The sequence below is a fragment of the Podarcis liolepis genome (assembly GCF_965112155.1).
Source record: "Podarcis liolepis genome assembly, chromosome: 17".
In the NCBI taxonomy this organism is placed as follows: domain Eukaryota; kingdom Metazoa; phylum Chordata; class Lepidosauria; order Squamata; family Lacertidae; genus Podarcis; species Podarcis liolepis.
In genome coordinates, this window is record NC_139571.1 from 34,316,405 (window position 1) to 34,335,722 (window position 19,318).

At 43.4% G+C, this 19,318-nt stretch overlaps 1 protein-coding gene and 1 long non-coding RNA gene across 3 annotated transcripts in view; one reads left to right on the forward strand and one right to left on the reverse strand.

Moving 5' to 3' along the window:
• The window catches only part of LOC310696284, an 87,925-nt gene that overhangs the window by 25,518 nt on the left and 43,089 nt on the right, over positions 1-19,318 (reverse strand). The window lies entirely within an intron of this gene.
• On the forward strand, positions 1,703-19,017 carry C9orf72 (C9orf72-SMCR8 complex subunit). 2 transcript variants are annotated; one of them, XM_083481523.1, is made up of 11 exons: positions 1,703-1,885; positions 4,938-5,417; positions 6,393-6,452; positions 7,835-7,930; positions 8,977-9,041; positions 9,844-9,916; positions 10,228-10,344; positions 12,387-12,622; positions 14,106-14,163; positions 15,917-16,026; positions 16,121-19,017. In XM_083481523.1, exons 2-11 carry the CDS (start codon positions 4,974-4,976, stop codon positions 16,305-16,307), a joined length of 1,446 nt encoding a protein of 481 aa, XP_083337649.1. In that variant the 5' UTR covers positions 1,703-1,885; positions 4,938-4,973; the 3' UTR covers positions 16,308-19,017. The 2 variants fall into 2 exon arrangements, 1 of the variants encoding a protein (XP_083337649.1); XR_014520494.1 differs by having other exon boundaries at positions 1,731-1,885; positions 12,387-12,764; positions 13,114-14,163.

The following is a 19,318-nucleotide window of genomic DNA, read 5'->3' on the forward strand; positions in this document are numbered from 1 at the left end:
TAATGCAAACATCCCCTATATAGCCGTAGGAATCATAGAATCATAGTTCTGAAGAGTTGGAAGGGACCACGAGTCACCTAATCCAAGCCCCTGCAATGCAGGAAGCTTTTGCCCAAAGCGGGGCTCGAACCCACAACTCTGAGATTAACAGTTTCATGTTCTCTGGACTGAGCTGCCCCAGCTGTAAAGGGAAGAAAGAACCAGCAAGGGGGGCAGGGGATGCACCTGTCCAAACACCGAGGAGGCAGGTCTTATAGCATCAGGCTTAAGAGAGTCTCTCAATGAGGGTTTTTATCCCAGACGTTCGGTTCCCAAGTAACAGAACTTAACGTCCTCCATATGCGGGGCAGGAGGGCTGGAAGCACCTTTAACCTAGTGAATAAACAATCAGGTCCTTTAGCTGCCCATTGTGTGGTGAGGCTTTTAAATGCACAAGGCTAGCTTTCCCTGCCCTTTGTTTGCATGTGTGAGTGGAAATTTGTTATGACCCTCACGGTCCCTTCCAGCTCCACAATACTATGAATCTATTATCAGCATAATTTCAAAGCCCAAAAGGGAACTTTGTTCCGCAGGAGCGTCTTCTCCTTTCCCCTCATGCAACGGTGTCCAGGAGCAAAAAGAAGGCAGGGCTCCTGAGAATACGAGAGCGCGAATTCCTGTCACCCTCTTTCCCGGGTGTGGAAAATGCTTGTCGCTATTCTATTCAATATGTTGCTGTTGTTGAGTCGTTTAGTCGTGTCCGACTCTTCGTGACCCCATGGACCAGAGCACGCCAGGCACTCCTGTCTTCCACTGCCTCCCACAGTTTGGTCAAACTCATGTTGGTAGCTTCGAGAACACTGTCCAACCACCTTGTCCTCTGTCGTCCCCTTCTCCTTGTGCCCTCCATCTTTCCCAACATCAGGGTCTTTTCCAGGGAGTCTTCTCTTCTCATGAGGTGGCCAAAGTATTGGAGCCTCAGCTTCAGGATCTGTCCTTCCAACTCAGGGCTGATTTTCTTCAGCATGGATACGTTTGATCTTCTTGAAGTCCAGGGGACTCTCAAGAGTCTCCTCCAGCACCACAATTCAAAAGCATCAATTCTTCAGTGATCAGCCTTCTTCATGGTCCAGCTCTCACTTCCATACATCACTACTGGGAAAACCATAGCTTTAACTATACGGACCTTTAGTAGATAGGTAGCCGTGTTGGTCTGCCATAGTCAAAATAAAAAAATTTCTTCCAGTAGCACCTTAAAGACCAACTAAGTTAGTTCTTGGTATGAGCTTTCGTGTGCATGCACACTTCTTATCTGAAGAAGTGTGCATGCACACGAAAGCTCATACCAAGAACTAACTTAGTTGGTCTTTAAGGTATACGGACCTTTGTTGGCAAAGTGATGTCTCTGCTTTTTAAGATGCTGTCTAGGTTTGTCATTGCTTTTCTCCCAAGAAGCAGGCGTCTTTTAATTTTATGACTGCTGTCACCATCTGCAGTGATCATGGAGCCCAAGAAAGTAAAATCTCTCACGGCCTCCATTTCCTCCCCTTCTATTTGCCAACAGGTGATGGCCCCAGTGGCCATGATCTTCTTTTTTTTTTTTTGATGTTGAACTTCAATATACAGTACTGTAAAACACTTGGAAACAACAACGACTGGAACTGGGGAGCCGGAAGTCTGTAGCGCACATGACTGGTTTCTGCCTGTACCTCTACGTCGGCTTTCCGTTTCCTCATAGGAGCGCGTGAGAGAGAATCTCTGCCTCCGAAGGGCCGGCCGGCGCGCACGCGCAGTGGCCGGCCGCCCTCCCATGCTCTGTGTTTACATTCGAGGGCTGCCCGGGCGGGCGAGGGGGCGATACTTCCGGCCCTCAGGTGGCCGCGTGCCTTTCCCTTGACGTCTGAGGGTGAGTGGGTCGGTTTCACCTGTGGGTGCGGTGAGGTTGGGGGTGGGTGGGTCTCCTCCCAGTCCCGCGGCGGCGGCGGCGGGTTCTTCAGGCTGCTGTGCCGAAATTGTGCCGCCGGTGCGCAGGGTTGGATCCTGCTCGCGGGGGTTCCCATGGCTACCTGGCTGGATGCTGAGAGGGCAGGATGGTGCGCTAGGTCAACCTCTTTGCGCTCGTTTTCAAGAGCAGGAAAGATTTCCAGGTGCACCGACCATGGGCGTAGGCGGGGGGGAGGGGCAGGGAGGGGAGCTGCCCCCCTAAAAATCAATTAAAAATCAATAAAAATACTTAACTAAACGAGTTTCTGCCCCCCCAACATAAAGCCTGCCCCCCTCCCCAACAAAAATCCTGGCTACGCCCATGGCACCGAAGGCTACTGGATTGGAGGTTGGAAATTTGGGGGGCTTACCAGGCACCCCCAAATCCGGCCCTCCAGCTGTTTTTGGACTACAGTTCCCATCATCCATGACCACTGGTGCGGTTAGCTAGGGGTGATGGGAGTTGTAGTCCCCAAACAGCTGGAGGGCCAAGTTTGGGGATGCCTGGCTTAGCCCCTTCCTGTGCTTCCATCGTAGCTGGTCTTGCTCAAAACAAGGCTTTGCAGCTTAATTCCTATGCTTTTGATTCTGCGGTGGGGTGCCGTTGCCGCAGGGCAAGATTCATCTATCAGCAGCCATCAAGTTATGAACATGATGGAATGCAATCCAAAAGAGAGCAATCTCCCAGAAACAAGAGCTTCACAGACACTGCGCCTCAGTGTCTGCAGCTTTCAGATACTGCTTGTCCAACGCTGCGCCCAAATCGAACACAGCCTCTCCCGACTCGGATGTTTTGCTCCTGATCGCATAATAACCAGTTCTGTGTGGGTCGAGGGTTCAAATCTATAATTCTGCCCGAATGTACATGGTAATTTAGATTTTGATTTTCCCATCGTAACATTATTGAAAACTGATCACGCGTCTGAAAGTGCAAGGTGGAAATAATTTTGGTCGTCACAGTTGATAATTAAAACTTGTTAAGCAGAATTGAAATAATTATTTCTTGGCAGCCTTGACAAAAATCCCATTGAGTGCAGCATTTGAAATCCGTCAGGCACCAGGCGCATTTTGCACTTGGCTATCGGCCGCTTGCGACCAAGTGAAGATGACCGGGTGCCAGGATGGCATCTGACATCTCTACCATCCGAAGGTGCATGCCTAGGGATCCTTGGATCTGTACCCTTTTTTACACACTAGCAACACATCCTGTAGAATTCTATCCACTATATTTTATCAGCACAATCAGAATTAAGTTCAGGAACCAAAAAGTCATATTGAAAAATACGACTTTCAAGTCCTCTGGCCCCAAAATGGCAACTGGGCATTCCATTTTGGCGACTGTAACCCTGGTTTAAGGAGCCGTTTGGTGCCCAGCTTATATATCTGAGTTTGTAACACTGCTGTGTGTAATGCATATTCTATATTATCCTACATATGTCATTTATTTTTATTAACCTCTTAGTTGAAATTATTTTTTCCCTTTTTTGTGTTCAGATCAGTTGTGTATACAGATACAGAGACTCCTGTTTCAATTTTTTCAGTATGTTTATATTATGGCTGTAGTCAGATCAGTCTTGTTTCTTAGAAGTAAATTCACCCCTGAAATTAGTTGAAGTTGCTCTCAGGTTGACTAAATGCGTTGAGACAGTCATATGCTGTTGTTTATAGTCATGTGATTGCTTGCAATGTAGGTCAAAATCAATGCGAAATATGTTGAAAACATGGAACTTGCATTTCATTACGGAACTTCCTCACTATTGCATGACTTCCTTCTTGGCTTTCAACACAAAGTCCATTGGAACTGCTTTGCTTGCGTGAGAATATGACTTTGAAAAGCATTGACATTGATTTCCTTCTGCTTCCCTCAATGCTTCATGCATTCGTTGGTGTTATAACATGGAAACATTATTTAAAGTAGCATTTTCGTTTTCTGTTATGCTTTTTATTTATTGGCTGATGTTGCTATTCTAAATTGATGACTCTCATCCTACCACCAATTTCATGTACAGTCATACCTCATGTTACGGCAGCTTCAGGTTTCGGGTTGCCGACCACAGGAAACCCGGAAGTACCAGAACGGGTTACTTCTGGGTTTTGCTGCATGCTCAGAAGTGCTGAATCGTGCTTCGCGCTTATGCAGAAGCGCCAAATTGCACTGGCACCGGCACAGACGCGGCGCTTCAGGATGCGAACACTGCAGGTTGCGGACGTGCCTCCATCACGGATTACGTCCGCAACCCGAGGTTCCACTGTATGAGCAGAAACATTGCATGGTTTGTCTCAGAGTTATTCTGCTAGCTGTGCAATCATCTCTCGGTAAGGCTTACTCCAAATAAGTGTGGATTCTTGGCCCTTATAAAAATGTTGAAATGTTACTTTCTACATAAGGAGTTATAGTGGAGATCAACTCTTCTTTTGTATTACCACAATCCTAAGCATGTTTACTTGGATGCACTTCCTACCGTTTCCGTATTTAATCTCCTATTCTGATACTGGTATGTGATGATATAGCATCAATTTCACTAGTGCTAAATATGGGATGCTGGTGGCGCTGTGGGTTAAACCACAGAGCCTAGGACTTGCTGATCAGTAGGTTGGCGGTTCGAACCCCCGCGACGGGGTGAGCTCCTGTTGCTCAGTCCCTGCTCCTGCCCACCTAGCAGTTCGAAAGCACGTCAAAGTGCAAGTAGATAAATAGGTACCGTTCCGGCAGGAAGGTAAACGGCGTTTCCGTGCACTGCTCTGGTTCGCCAGAAGCGGCTTCGTCATGCTGGCCACATGACCCGGAAGCTGTAAGACCGGCTCCCTCGGCCAATAAACCGAGATGAGCGCCGCAACCCCAGAGTCGGCCACGACTGGACCTAATGATCAGGGGTCCCTTTACCTTTAAATATGGTACCTCTGTTGTATATATTACTGACAGATGTTTTATATGAATCCTGCTATGCTCACTCTCTGCTTTGTTCAAACTCTAGGTTTTAGGTATCGGTCATGTGACAGTCGGGGTCGCCATGTCTGCTCTGTGTCCTCCTCCTTCTCCTGCTGTTGCCAAGACTGAGATTGCCTTGAGTGGAGAGTCCCCATTGCTGGCTGCTACTTTTGCCTACTGGGACAATATTCTTGGTCCCAGGGTCAGGCACATCTGGGCCCCCAAAACAGACCAGCAGCTTCTCAGTGATGGAGAAATAACATTTCTTGCAAACCATACTCTGAATGGAGAAATACTTCGTAATGCAGAAAGTGGTGCAATAGATGTAAAGTTTTTTGTTTTGGCTGAGAAAGGAGTCATTATCGTGTCCTTAATTTTTGATGGGAATTGGAACGGGGACAGAAGTACGTATGGACTATCGATAATCCTTCCGCAAAGTGAGCTTGGCTTCTACCTTCCCCTTCACAGAGTATGTGTCGACAGGCTGACACATATTATAAGAAAAGGACGGATATGGATGCATAAGGTAGGATACTTCTTCATGGTAACCACTTTTAAGTCTGGAGCCTTGTGATTAGCTAAGCATAATACTTGCCAGATGGTGATCTAGCCAAATAAATTCAAAATCTTCCTTCTCCTGCTCTTGACTTTGGGAGCCCTGACACTCTCATCCATGCCTACACAAGAGTAAGCCTTTTCCTTGCACACACAAAGCTACTTTGTCCTATCTTTGAGGTGCAATTCCCACGGAACTTTAACAAGACCTACAACAACACAAGAACAATCTTCCTTTTTTATAGTGTGTTATTTTTACTTAGTAAAATACCTGTACGACTTTTCCATACGCTGCTCAAGACTTTGATGCCCATGTGTATTTATTTCTTTCAGTTATTTAAATAGTTATCAACCACACTTTCATGGAAAAATAACAAGGTGGTATATTCTCATGCACCCTTCTTGATCATTGCCTGCAAAAGAAATACACAGTGCACAAGGCTTTACTTTGAAAAACATCCAGGGCATTGGTCTTTCCAAGAAGTATAATCTTTCCAGTTCATTTTAGAATGGGACACTTGGGCTTTTTATTGGAAGAATCTTATGATCTGAAGTGCAGCTGTGTGGAAGTAAGTCACTCAAATCAGACGTTTTTCTCTTCTTTGTTTGTTGGACCCTACTCAACTACAGAGCTGCTCAAGGCAGCATACATATATGGTGGTATTAACCCATTTTACCTCACAAGAACTCAATGGACTAGGCTAGGCTGAAATCATCTGGGGAGACTGAGGCTACTCACTGAGATCATGGCTGAACACAGATCTTCTTTTAGCCTGTTTAGAATTGAATGTGATTTTGTTTTGACTAAGATACTGCAGCTTAGTTGTGTCATTGTGAATCTGATGTCTTGTTATAGATCGCTGGCTGTACGGTGCATGGGTTAAAACATGTACACATATGTACTAGAACCTTTCTTTTAAAAATAACAATTTCCCCCCATGCCTAGGAAAGGCAAGAACACATTCAGAAGGCTGTCCTGGAGGGCACAGAGAGAATGGAAGACCAGGTAAGAATGATGAAAGCGGAGAGACTCTGCGCACATTTCAATATTGACACTTCATGTCCCATCAGTTTCAAGTGGAAGGATTACAAGTGTTCTTGCTCCTTTCCCATTCAACCACATCCATCTGTAGAAGCTGCTACTGCGGGTTCCTCTGGGTATTGTGAATGTTTTCTATAAAAGAATGATTTCCATGAAGATGGAATAGAAACACTGAGCAAACTGAAAAACATATGCCAACTCCATGCCATTGTGGAGCGAAGTAGAATTCTGAGTGGTATTTTATTCTCTTTGTACACAGGCCATCTAAATGAAGAGTGGTTTTTTTTAAAGTGGTGACTTCTTCAGTTTATTTGTACCATCAACCTCTTGTCAAAACAGAAGATCTTCTAGATCATTGGTTTATCAGGCAAAAGAACTGGCAGTGCATGTGTTTTGGGTTGCAGCTGGCTGGGAGAGGGTTTATTATACAGCAGGGTTGGGGAACATCAAGCCCAGAGACCAAATGTGGTCCTCCAGGCATCTTTGTCTAGCCCTTGGGACTTTCTCCAACCACCACCCCTCCCCAACTCACACTTCTCACTGGCTGTGCTTCACACCCTCCTAAAATGCTTTTGCCTGGCTGGAATATTTCCTTGAATTCTGATGGCACCTTTCTGTTGCCTTCATGGAGGATAGAAGGGTATGTGTGAATGTGTACAGAAACGAGCTTGAACAAAGGTAACATTTACTGTCACTGTTCCACCCACATTTGCCTCTGGCTGCACCCACCACGGGGATATGGCCCCCAAAAAGTTGTCCAGTAGGGAATGTGGCCCTCGGGTCAAAAAAGGTTCCCCATCCCTGTTGTAGATGACTTTAGGGAAACGGTTCTTAACAAGGAATGAAACCACAAGTATTTTCTCTTTATCAACTCTAGCAATACATTAACTTATTCATTTTTCTCTGTCCTATATCTGCCCAGGCTCTTGAATTTTATTTAACCAAGTAGTCTAGCACAAGAGCTTAGAAACTCAGTTTTAAAATTGCATTCAGTTCAAAAATTATATTCATGTTTTACTAGGTAATTTTTCTGTTAGGCTGGAACAAATCTGGAAAATAAAGCATTGAATCAAACTTAAGTTATATTCTAAGCAGACTCATTAAAATCAATGGGTTCAACTAACTGACTTGACCCACTGGAGCAGATTTTGGGGACGTGGGAAGATATTGGGTTGGGTGGAAGGTGAAGTCCTGTCACACAAGCAGACGTCTACTTCCATAACATTGGATTGTTTTACTAGTTTCTTGTTACTCTTTCCTCTCCAAAAAATGTTCACCCTGTTCAGGTTCTGTTCTTTAAGTACACACTCTACTTTTTATTTCATAAAACATTATTTATTGCACAGGGCCAGAGCATCATTCCAATGCTGACGGGGGAAGTTATTCCTGTAATGGAGCTCCTTTCATCTATGAAATCACACAGCGTGCCAGAAGAAATAGATGTAAGTCTTACTGTTAGCCGCTTCATGAAAAGAAGCAGCTCTTCCCCTTTCTTTGAAGTGCCTTTAATAAAAAGAATTTCAGCTCATTAGTCAATGGATTTCTAGCTTTGGGGTTTTTTTTTTGGCCAGTACAGTACAGAATTTATACCAGGGTACATTTATTTGTATGCCAACCTTTCAAGAGTTAAAAGCTTGCTTAAGACTACTTACAACATGAAAAAATACATAATTAACAAAAGTAGTCTTAAACAAAAACATTGAGAAGCACACAATCAAATTAAACTATAAATCATAGTAAGATCCATAAATAAAGATACCAAATATTAAAATCAATAACAGCAACAGCAACGCCCCCCCCCCGCAAACCTCTAAACAACACCCCAGCCCAAGAATCTGTTCAGCATTCTCAGCTTTTGTAGCTGGAGTCAGTCCAGGCCTTCAAGGCAAACAGCAGATCTTCCAGGACCTGCAGCCAAGGGCACATCTCACAGACATCACAGCACTTTTAAAACTCTACTGGACTAAATTGCATGTGGTCTGGTCTGTACGTAGCTCTTTAAAGTGCAAAAAATTATCAAAATTATGATTCATTCCACAGGTGTTTTTAAAAAAATCTAGGGAGAGTTCAAAGGTAGGATCTTTTTAGGTCCTAGGCATTGTTTTACTGGATCATTAATGCATCAGTAAAACAAATATACTGATACTGCGGTGGGTGTGGAGCTTGTAAAGCTGGGGGCGGGGGAGATTATACAGGCAAAGCAATGAACATTTAGTTCCACAGTCACTCTCTTCCTTGCTTGAATTGTGAGAGAGGATTGGAGTCCACCCAGGACCCTGGATGATAAAGGTCCTTTGGAATAAGATGTAGGATAGAAAATAAATGAGTAAATGAAATGTATTAAAATTCTGACTTCGTCTGCTTCCTTATTTTGTATAAATCTCAGCAATTTTTTTGCATTAAAATAGGATCGGTTCCTGGGCTGCTTGTCATTTGTAGCGTATACACCATGAGTAATCTTCCTCCCTGTGCTTTTATCACATTCCAGATAAGTGACACGGTGCTTAGCGATGATGACATTGGAGACAGCTGTCATGAAGGTTTCCTTCTTAAGTATGATCATTTGCTTTTGGGAAAGTACTTCTAAAGCAGAGATTTGGGGAAAGAGGGAGGCGATTGGTAACTTGATGAGTGGGGAAGAAAAATCGTTTTTATTTTTTGGTTGGGTTTTTGCCTATAAGCAAGCCTCTTTTCAGGGATGCAGGTGGCGCTGTGGTCTAAACCACAGAGCCTAGGGCTTGCCGATCAGAAGGTCGGCGGTTCGAATCCCCGCGACAGGGTGAGCTCCCATTGTTCGGTTCCAGCTCCAGCCCACCTAGCAGTTTGAAAGCACATCAAAAGTGCAAGTAGATAAGTAGGTACAGCTCTGGCGGGAAGGTAAACGGCATTTCTGTGCGCTGCTCTGGTTTGCCAGAAGCGGCTTAGTCATGCTGGCCACATGACCTGGAAGCTGTCTGCGGACAAACGCCGGCTCCCTCGGCCTATAGAGCGAGATGAGCGCGCAACCACAGACTCCTGTCCTGTAATGATTACTGCAGAGTAAAACAAGATGTTCACATAGGAGTTTAAGGCAATTCATACAATGTGAGTAGCTATTAGATGGTATCCTTTAATTTTGTTTTGTTTTGCAAATTTTGTCTGAAGTCTAGATTTGTAGTAATTTAATTTCAGGTGGCTGAACTAACCATATAGTTCTGGCCCTTGGTGTTTGATTTTAGTACAGACTGCATACCACATTTGGAAACGTTAGTATTGTTGACAAGAAAACGCTTTGCAAAGTCTTTTTAGCTGCTGCATGTAAACTTCTTGTGAAGTATTTCATATTATTTTGTATGCCTCTCTTTTCAATTTGCAGAGCCATCAGTTCACACTTGCAGACCTGTGGCTGCTCGGTAGTTATAGGAAGCAGTGCAGAAAAAGTTAATAAAGTAAGCATCTCGTATCTTATAAAGGTTAGATTACCAGGCAGAACAATATGCTGCCAGAAATCATAGGCATTAGTCCTTTGATTTCTTATCTTACCTGTAAAGGGCGGGGGGAGGGATTATTCTAGCAACAGAATATGAAGCTTGTGTACTTAGAAAATGACAATATAACTGGCAAAAAGTCATTTGGGTTCCTGTAATTGGCAAGTAGCAACTACCCAGTTACTATATCATATAACAATTTTCATTTGCAAGTTTTCTCTTTGCTAAATTTCCCTGCCTAGAAGTATTTTTACAGTATTTTTGTATTACAGATAGTACGGACGCTGTGCCTCTTTCTTACTTCAGCAGAGCGAAAGTGTTCTAGGCTGTGTAGAAATGAAACTTCCTTTAAGTATGAATCGGGGCTTTTTGTGCAAGGATTACTGAAGGTGAGGTATTTGATTTGCTCAGCTACATTTTGTCAGGAGTCAGTAACTTTAGTCATTAGTTTTCTAATCAATTGAAGTATTGTTGTGCTTAGATTAATCAATTATTTATTTTGTTAGCATCTTTATTAATGTCCTTTAAAATTAAAATACAGGTTTCTGGTAGGTTTTTCCTTGAAGTGAAGAAGTTGGAAGCATTTATCCAGCCAGGACAAAGGAAGCATAGGTTAAACTGCTAATTTGCATTAACACAACTACTGTTTTTCAAGGGAAATGTACTTTCCTGTCTGTTCTTCTCTTGCTATGAAGTATAAAGATAAATCAACATCTTTACTTTTATTCTCGCACTTAAATGTGTCATATAGTGGAAACTGGAGAAATCTTTTTCTGAAAGTGATACTGGTATAATTGACTAGAAATGTTTAATGTAAAAAAATAGGTTGGGGTTTTTTATTTTTTAAAAAATGGCAGTCCAAACTGGACCTTTAAACTTTAAAAAAAAACCTTTAAAAGCAATAATTGCCCCAAAAAACCATCCCCAGGGTGGAGGGAAGAAAACTGGTAACAGTAGTGAACAAAACTACAAACTGCAGTTGTGTTTCCCTCTTTAACACAGTCATAAATTTCATTTATGAATCACTTCTCATTAGACATCATGAAATGAATTACAGTATAACATATATAAAACCCAGGTAAAGTAATTGCAAACACAAAAATTTCAGTGGAATACTTCCTTCTGAGCTTTCTATAAGGGCACTTGTTATCCACAATCTGGAGTCCCCTGTCCATTCGTGGAGTTTCTATGCATGTTTACTCGTAAGTAAGCCCAAATGTAAGGCTGTAACAGAGTCTACTTTCTGTATGGAGAACATTCAAACTCTTATAATTCAATCTGTAGAAGTTTACTCGTGTGTTAGCCCCACTAAGTTCAATTAAGCTTATGTCCACAGACATCAAGGCAGAAATCCTAAACCTGCACCCAAGGGATTCAGTAGCTCAGTTGGTTAGAGCATGGCGCCGATAATGCCAAGGTTGCAGGTTTGATCCCTGTATGGGACAGCTGCATATTCCTGCATTGCAGGGGGTTGGTCTAGATCAGGGGTCTGCAACCCGCGGCTCCGGAGCCGCATGTGGCTCTTTTACACCTTTGCCGCGGCTCCAGGGCGGATACTAGCGAGGGGAGGAGGCGCATTGTGCGCCCCAACACTCCCCACTGTGGCAGGTGCTGTACTGGCTGTGACGTCGCATGAGGGCAGTGCGTGCGTTAGTCATGCACCGTCCCGACGTCACCTTCCCGCCCGCTGTCAGATCGGAGGGCAGCGGTGCGCATGCAGGTCTATATTTGTTTTAAATGTCGCAATGGTTTTGCGGCTCCCAGGTTTTTTTTCTTCGGAAACGGGTCCAAGTGGCTCTTTTTGTCTTAAAGGTTGCAGACCCCTGGTCTAGATGATCCTCAGGGTCCCTTCCAACTCTACAATTCCAGGATTCCTACTGAATTTGTTGGGACTGTATAAGTACTAAGAATTGAATTGTAAGATGCTGAGTGCTGTCCATACAGAACACATCCTCAGTGTGACATATGTATATATCTATATCAGGGGTCAGCAAACTTACCGCAACTCGGGCCAGTGTCTCCAGCGCCGATCGCGTGGTGGGCCGGAGGGCAGGGGAGTGCACACCCTATTTCTGGCGCATAGCTTGTGCTCATGTGCACGGGCCTCTGACCTGGATATGCACAAGCTATTTCTGGTGCTCCTCTGACCTGGAAGTGGGCAGCTGCGCAGTACAGCGCCGGTAAGAACAGGCAGCGGGTGCTGCCATGGGCCAAATAAACGAGCCCCTCGGGCTTTAGTTTGGGGACTCCTGATCTATATATATGTGTGTGTGTGTATGTATGTGTGTGTGAGAGAGAATTGTCTAACTTATTGCCATATTGTGACAATAAATCAAAATGTTTCAAATTGTAATCTGATAGTCCCTTATAGTTTTTAATTCCTCTGACCTTTTTTTTTTAGTAACTGGACTAATTTTTTTCACTCTGACAGGATGGCACTGGAAGTTTTACGTTGCCTTTCCGTCAAGTGATGTATGCTCCGTATCCTACCACACACATTGATGTAGATATCAACACCGTGAAACAGATGCCTCCTTGCCACGAACATATCTATAATCAGCGGCGGTACATGAGATCAGAGCTAACAGCTTTCTGGAGAGCAACTTCAGATGAAGAGATGGCTCAGGATACCATTATCCATACGGACGAGAGCTTCACCCCTGATCTGTATGTGTTCTTGTAGAGCTGCAGAATTTAAGATCTTGACACCTATCATGGTTTAAATGCAGTGTCTAGATATCATTTCGGTTCTGTTTTGCCATCCAGGCAAAATTTCTGCTCTGAAATTAGGACCAAATTACCCAAGCAAGTTAAACCACAGAGCCTAGGGCTTGCCGATCAGAAGGTCGGCGGTTCGAATCCCTGTGGCGGGATGCGCTCCCGTTGCTTGGTCCCTGCTCCTGCCAACCTAGCAGTTCAAAAGCACGTCAAAGTGCAAGTAGATAAATAGGTACTGCTCCGGCGGGAAGGTAAACGGCGTTTCCGTGCACCGCTCTGGTTGGCCAGAAGCGGCTTAGTCATGCTAGCCACATGAACCGGAAGCTGTACGCTGGCTCCCTCGGCCAGTAAAGCAAGATGAGCACCGCAACCCCAGAGTCGGCCACAACTAGACCTAATGGTCAGGGGTCCCTTTACCTTTACCTTTACCTTTACCCAAGCAATATTGAAAGCCAGCAGTCATTTTTTCCCATTTTGCATGGGTGAGATTCTACCTTTTGAAGGGGGAGTCTTTTGTTCTCCCCCAAGAATTGTAAACTTGTTCCCTATGAGTTTCTTAGGATGCTTCCGCAGTTATGAGAATTTGATTTCTGTCTCCACCAAAAACTCTCCTGAGATGCCATCCTTTGGGAGGCTAATGGCATGAGAAGTAGGATCACCAAAGTGGTTATCCTCTACAAGATTTGGAAGCTTCTTAGCTTTTTTCATAAACTAGCAGCAAGAAGTGATCAGGTGGACTTGTCGCACAATTCATTCAACACTCGGGTCCAGTTTATACTTGCATGTATATGGGATGGCTCCACTGAAAAACGCAGGGCCAGATTCAACTAACCAGGTACACTAGTGAAAGCCTGTGCAAGGTCTCCTGCTAGCACACTGGGGCTTTCCCCCACCTCTGCCCCCCCTGTGCCTCTCCCAAATCTGCTCTGGAGGATCTGGAGAGCTCTCAGTGGCAGAGGAGAGGGTTCCATATAGCAAGCAGAAATGTTTGCACTGATGGAACGATTGCCTTAGCGTGACACTCAGTTCCACCCACGGTGTTTGAGATGATGAGAGAAGTTCTCCACTATTTGGTCTGTGAGAGCTCATTCATAAACACAAATTAGCACTTGAGGCTGTAGTAATCAAGTCATGAGCCAGCCTTCGTCAATGGTTATCCTTTAATTACAATTGGCACAGTTTAGTCTCATTTTGTATATGAAGTATTGCGTGCTTCTATAAAAGTATTTATATAGAAGAGTTTGCCTGCTATTTTTGCATGATTTTTTTTCTAGCCCTACTTTATATTTTATATCACATATAAGAACAGTGGGACTTCTGGGTTTTCGAATGCTGTAAGGAATTATCGATTACAGATACTGAATGGTACTTCAGCTTTGCATTGTGAACGAAACTCAGCATATTACTGCATGCTTCCTCTGTATTTTTACAGGAACGTTTTCCAAGATGTCCTTCACCAAGACACTTTAGTAAAAGCCTTTCTGGATCAGGTAACTGTTCATGCTAATGAGTTAAAACTGATGAGCGATATATCACCTATTTTAATTTTTTTAATGAGTTCCTTTTGTGTAGTTGTAGCCTTAAAAAACACCACTCAAGTGGTTCCATTCTGTAGTATTTTAAAGCGTGATTTCAAAGAAGATGCTCTAATCTAATACTAATGAGATTAATTACCTACTGCCTGTCTTTTCTCTGTATTTGCACTCTAAAGTCAAGTCATGTGGCAATACTGGGAAAGTGCAGGAAAGCTTCAAATATAGTTAAGGGATGTAGGAATAAAATGTCTTTGTTCAGTATGCATTTAGCGTTTAGCAGATTAATTGTAGTTGTAATTGCAGAAGCATCAGCAGTTAACAAACCACTGACTTCGGTTAAATTTCTGAAGTTAATTATGGGGCTTGGGCCAAAAATTCACTCAATTTTTTATGTTTATTGTTGATACATAAATATGTGCATCTGCATAATCTCTTTCTTTGCAAGAGCTGGTTCCCAGCATTGCCAAACACAAAGACAGCAGAACTACAAAAATGAGCAGATTTGGTTCTCAATGGCTGAAATTACCAGGGAAGAAAGCAGGTTTAATCCTCGCTCAAGTGTGTTTCTGTGTGCACCCTTTTACATTTGCTATAAGTTGTTGCTGCCATTTACCTCCTACAGGTAAAAGCAAAACACTGCACTTGAGAGTGGCTGTTGCAGCAAGAACAAACCACCTCTCCACTCTTTTATTTTTATGTACAGAAATCCTATTGCACTTATAAATATCAGGAATATAAGAAAACCAGTATGATTTTCTAAAACTTGGCTGTCCACAAAACGAAACACTAAAATAGAAAATTTCAGTATGAAACGTAATAAAATAGAAAATTTCAGCAAGGCACATGGCTGGGTCACGGTGCAGGGAAAGCCTGCTTCAGTAAATAAAACACTTCTTGCGCAAGGGCCGAAAACAGTACAGTGGTACCTCGGGTTAAGTACTTAATTCATTCCGGAGGTCCGTTCTTAACCTGAAACTGTTCTTAACCTGAGGTACCACTTTAGCTAATGGGGTCTCCTGCTGCTGCCGCACCACCAGAGCATGATTTCTGTTCTTATCCTGAAGCAAAGTTCTTAACCCGAGGTACTACTTCTGGGTTAACCTGTAACCTGAAGCATATGTAACCCGAGATACCACTGTACTGTGTGTGCCTGCTTGATATCCAAAGGGAGTAAGGAAATTCCATAAACTAGCTGCAGCAGTGCTTAAAGCCCTGCTCCAGGTGGCTAGCAAGTGAACCTAAGGAGTATATGGAGTAGCCAAAAGTGCATCTCCTGAAGACCGTAGTAGCCAGGTAAGTGCATAAGAGAACAGGCAGTCCCTCAAGTAAGCTGGTCCCAAACTGTTTAGAGCTTTGTATACCATCAGTGAAACCTTAAATGTGGCCCAGCAGCATACTGGCAGACAGTGCTGTTTCTTCAGAAACTGGGGGTAGCCTGCCCTTACCAATGGTTCCTACTTAAGTGCATAATGTGTGCATGCTGAGCGTTGAGATGCACTGCAGCCTGTCCCGCCCCCCGAGTTCCTGCAAGATCCACGATTGTCCTCTGTGTAACCAACTCCTATCATAATGTATATTTTACTAGTCTATAACAGAAGGCAGTGTATGGGGTGAGCCATGCGAGAGAATGCCACTAAACAGAACCCTTTCCCCTCTTCCCCCATTTAATGTAATGTGTACTGATCTTTTATGTGGCAATTCTTAACAGGTCTTTCATTTGAAACCTGGGTTGTCCCTGAGGCGTGTGTTCCTCGCACAGTTCTTGTTAATCCTTCACCGAAAAGCCTTAACCCTAATCAAATATATAGAAGACGATACGTAAGTATAAAGCTAAAGGGAGCGGTGTGTTTTCTTGGCACAGTTTTCACTGGAATCATTCCGTTTAACCACACTTTCTCCTCCCCTCCCACAGGCAAAAAGGCAAGAAGCCTTTTAAATCGCTCCGTAGCTTGAAGATAGACCTGGACTTGAAGGCAGAGGGTGACCTTAACATAATAATGGCCTTAGCTGAGAAGATCAAGCCGGGATTGCATTCATTTCTGTTTGGCCGCTCATTCTACACTAGCGTGCAAGAGCACGACGTTCTAATGACGTTTTAAAGGTTTATTTATTTTTATGTGGGTTGGTATCTCTTCACAATGCTTCTCAAAGGTATTGTTTAAAGGGAATATAGCATTTCTCTTCACAAACACGTGTTGTGGTCCGGTGCAACAGAATGTGTGGTTGACACTACAACAGTCTTCTTCCCCAGCCCAGTGCTGTCCAGCTGCTGTTGTTGGACTCAAACTACCATCAGTCCCACCCAACATGGCCTGTGGTCAGGGATGATGGGAGTTGTAGTCCGCCAATGTTTGGAGGGTATCACTGCGGGGAAGGCTGCAGGAAAAGTCAGAGAGGGTGCTGTTTAGACCTGCGCAGCCCAGGTAGGGTGAGGTTTCTAACCTGCCTTCTGAGCACCAAGTGCCACTGCTGATACCTGAGAGGGGAAGGAAGAAGGCGCAGGAAGCTCAGTGTGGTTTGGGTTTGGTAGTAGGAGTGTTGGGTTGGCTCTTCCACCATGCCACTTTGCTCCCTGTGCCTCTCCCTCTCGGGAGCTGGCAACAACATTCTGTGTTTGGAAAGCAAGAGAACAGCCCTTTGCCACCCCACCAGTTGCTACTGGAATCGAGTCAGTTCAACGTAGGCATGCATCAGATGTTCCATTTTGATTACAGGGAGAGTAAACATTGGTGTGGTTTGTTTAAAGGTTAACTTAATGGCATTTTCGAAACCACAAAGTTGAGGACAACTTTTAATGGGTTTTTAAAGAGGATATTGGTTTATAATTTTTCTCTGTGTGTGTGGTATTGGGAGACATGTTCCATTTCCTCCTTTCCGTTCAGGGACTGTTGATTGCAAAACAAATGGTCAAACGTAATTTTAGGACTATCGCTTCCAGTGTGTTTGGTAATAGGAACGGTGCCACCTGCTTTTTCTCCCTGCCCCCCCTTTACATATCCTTCAAAAGCCAGCAGAAACTTGCGGTGACATCTTAAGCACTTCAACACAGGCATGGAACAGGCAATGAGGCAGTACCTTTAGACGGTGTCATCAAAAGTGCCAAGCAAGACTATTCTGTTGCTAATTATGTCACCCATCACGCATGTTGCACTGTGTTTTGTCAGACATAGGTGCAAGTCAAACAGAGTGCAAATCAGGAAAGGTATGTTTTATGCTGATAGGAGCAATTGCCAAGCTCTTTCTGATGAGCTACTGAGTGAAAGCCATATAAAAATCTCCTGGATCTCCAATGCTTCTGAGCAGTTTGGGGTGAGGGGACTGGTTAGAGACAAACTTAGTTGGTACCACAACTGAAATAAGGGTACTTTTCCTCTTCAACTCTAGCATATTTACCTCTCACCTCTCAGCTTCTTCTAAACCGAAAAAAGATAAACATGTATTTGCCTGTTTTCCACTGCCTTTCATACCTGTATAATATGGAATATTTATAATGGCTTTAATGTACATGTTTTGCAAAATGCAAAGAGCTGCCATAAAAGTGCATGTCATGTACTTCAAAAGGTTTTAAATGCATGCTGCTGTTTTTTAAATTCATTTTTTAATTGCTTGCCAGGTTGGGGTTGTTCCAATACGCTTATACGTTTCTTTAAGTGCAATATTTTGTGATTAGGGAAAATTTACTGTCAGAAAGACATCTCTAAGCTGTTATTGAGCATTCCTTATTATTAATTCTTATTTTCTTGGAAACCTGTTCTCCCTTCTCATCTGATGGCTGTTGCCCACATGTGATGGTGATGGCTCAGATGAAGGGTATCCGATTTAACTTTTGCATCTTGGGAAGTTGTGATTGCCAAACTTTCCCCTGTAGGAAAATGAGCAAGGTGCAGTATCTTATGTGAAGCTAACTGCATACAACAGACACTCACCAATCATTGGCTTATTACAGCCAGTAATTTAATTTGTAAAGATGTGAAGTTGCAATGTCAAAAGACTAAGTATTATTGTGGAGGTGTGGGGCCTGACAAAGCAGCTTCTGCTCTTTGGGACGACTGGGATGAGGGCAGTAGAAGCTAGGCAGGAATGAGAAATGCCTCTTAGCTTAGCTCAGTGTAGGTAGCATCCCAGTGAATGGCCTGAGCACAACTCTGGTAGCCTGTCAATAGCTCTGCTGTTGAGATTAAAAGTCCTGTGCAGCCATAACAAGAAGACAGACAACTGACATTTTTCTGTCTTAGGGTTAGTGATAAATTTAGAGGGAATACTGTCAGACCATGAAGATAATTGTGTTCTTTTCCATAACTTATTTTACAAAGTAATAGTCCTAGGTGTTGGTTTAAAAGCAGCTTAAAGATTTGAAACTAATATAGTATCCATTTACCTGGGCTTTTCTGTATTTTCATGCTGCTACGTCTGTGGATTGCAAGGTGCTTGAAAAAGATCAGGAGAATTATTGCTGATATAATCTAGTAATGGGACAAATTCCATTTGCCATTTTCAAAAATGCATACTAGGGATAGCAAGCTATATTTTAATGTTGTTGTTGAAGTGGTTTTAGCATTCTGATGAATAAATACAGGAGACATTGCCACACAGAGAACACATTATTGAACCATATGCCTAATTGTAGATCGATGCATTTTTGGCAAATAAAACTGGCACTACCAAAAAGAAATCTCTGTTGCCTGAAATATATCCTAGTGTCATATTTTCACTATGAAATGTCTAAACGCTAGTAATTTGCTCTGATTTTTTGGTGCACTTTCCCCATGCATGTACTGTACATTATAATAAAACGGATAAATACCTCCATATTTTGTGTTGCACATTTTATTGCTCAGGGCAAGATTAGGCTATTGAAAGCAATATTGCAAGAAGATTCATGTACCAAAAGGTCTTGGCTGCCATACGCATCGTCTCAGACAGCATCACGACACTTTCTCCAGCACCTGTGTCACAGCACCATCCATAGGGACGTAACTGCAATGGAAAACAGCACCAGTTCCTCCCTTTAGCTAATTTACCGGCCCAAGTATTTGTTTCTTGTAACATTAGTGCAGCTTGTTTTCTCTAGGCTGCAAGTTTGTGCCATTTCCAAACTACTGTATTGGTA

Coding starts and splice junctions, on each gene's coding strand:
- C9orf72 (XM_083481523.1), top strand. CDS start 4,974: ATGTCTGCTCTGTGTCCTCCTCCTTCTCCTGCTGTTGCCAAGACTGAG. Junction 5,418..6,392: donor GACGGATATGGATGCATAAG/GTAGGATACTTC, acceptor CCCCATGCCTAG/GAAAGGCAAGAACACATTCA. Junction 16,027..16,120: donor AAATATATAGAAGACGATAC/GTAAGTATAAAG, acceptor CCCCTCCCACAG/GCAAAAAGGCAAGAAGCCTT.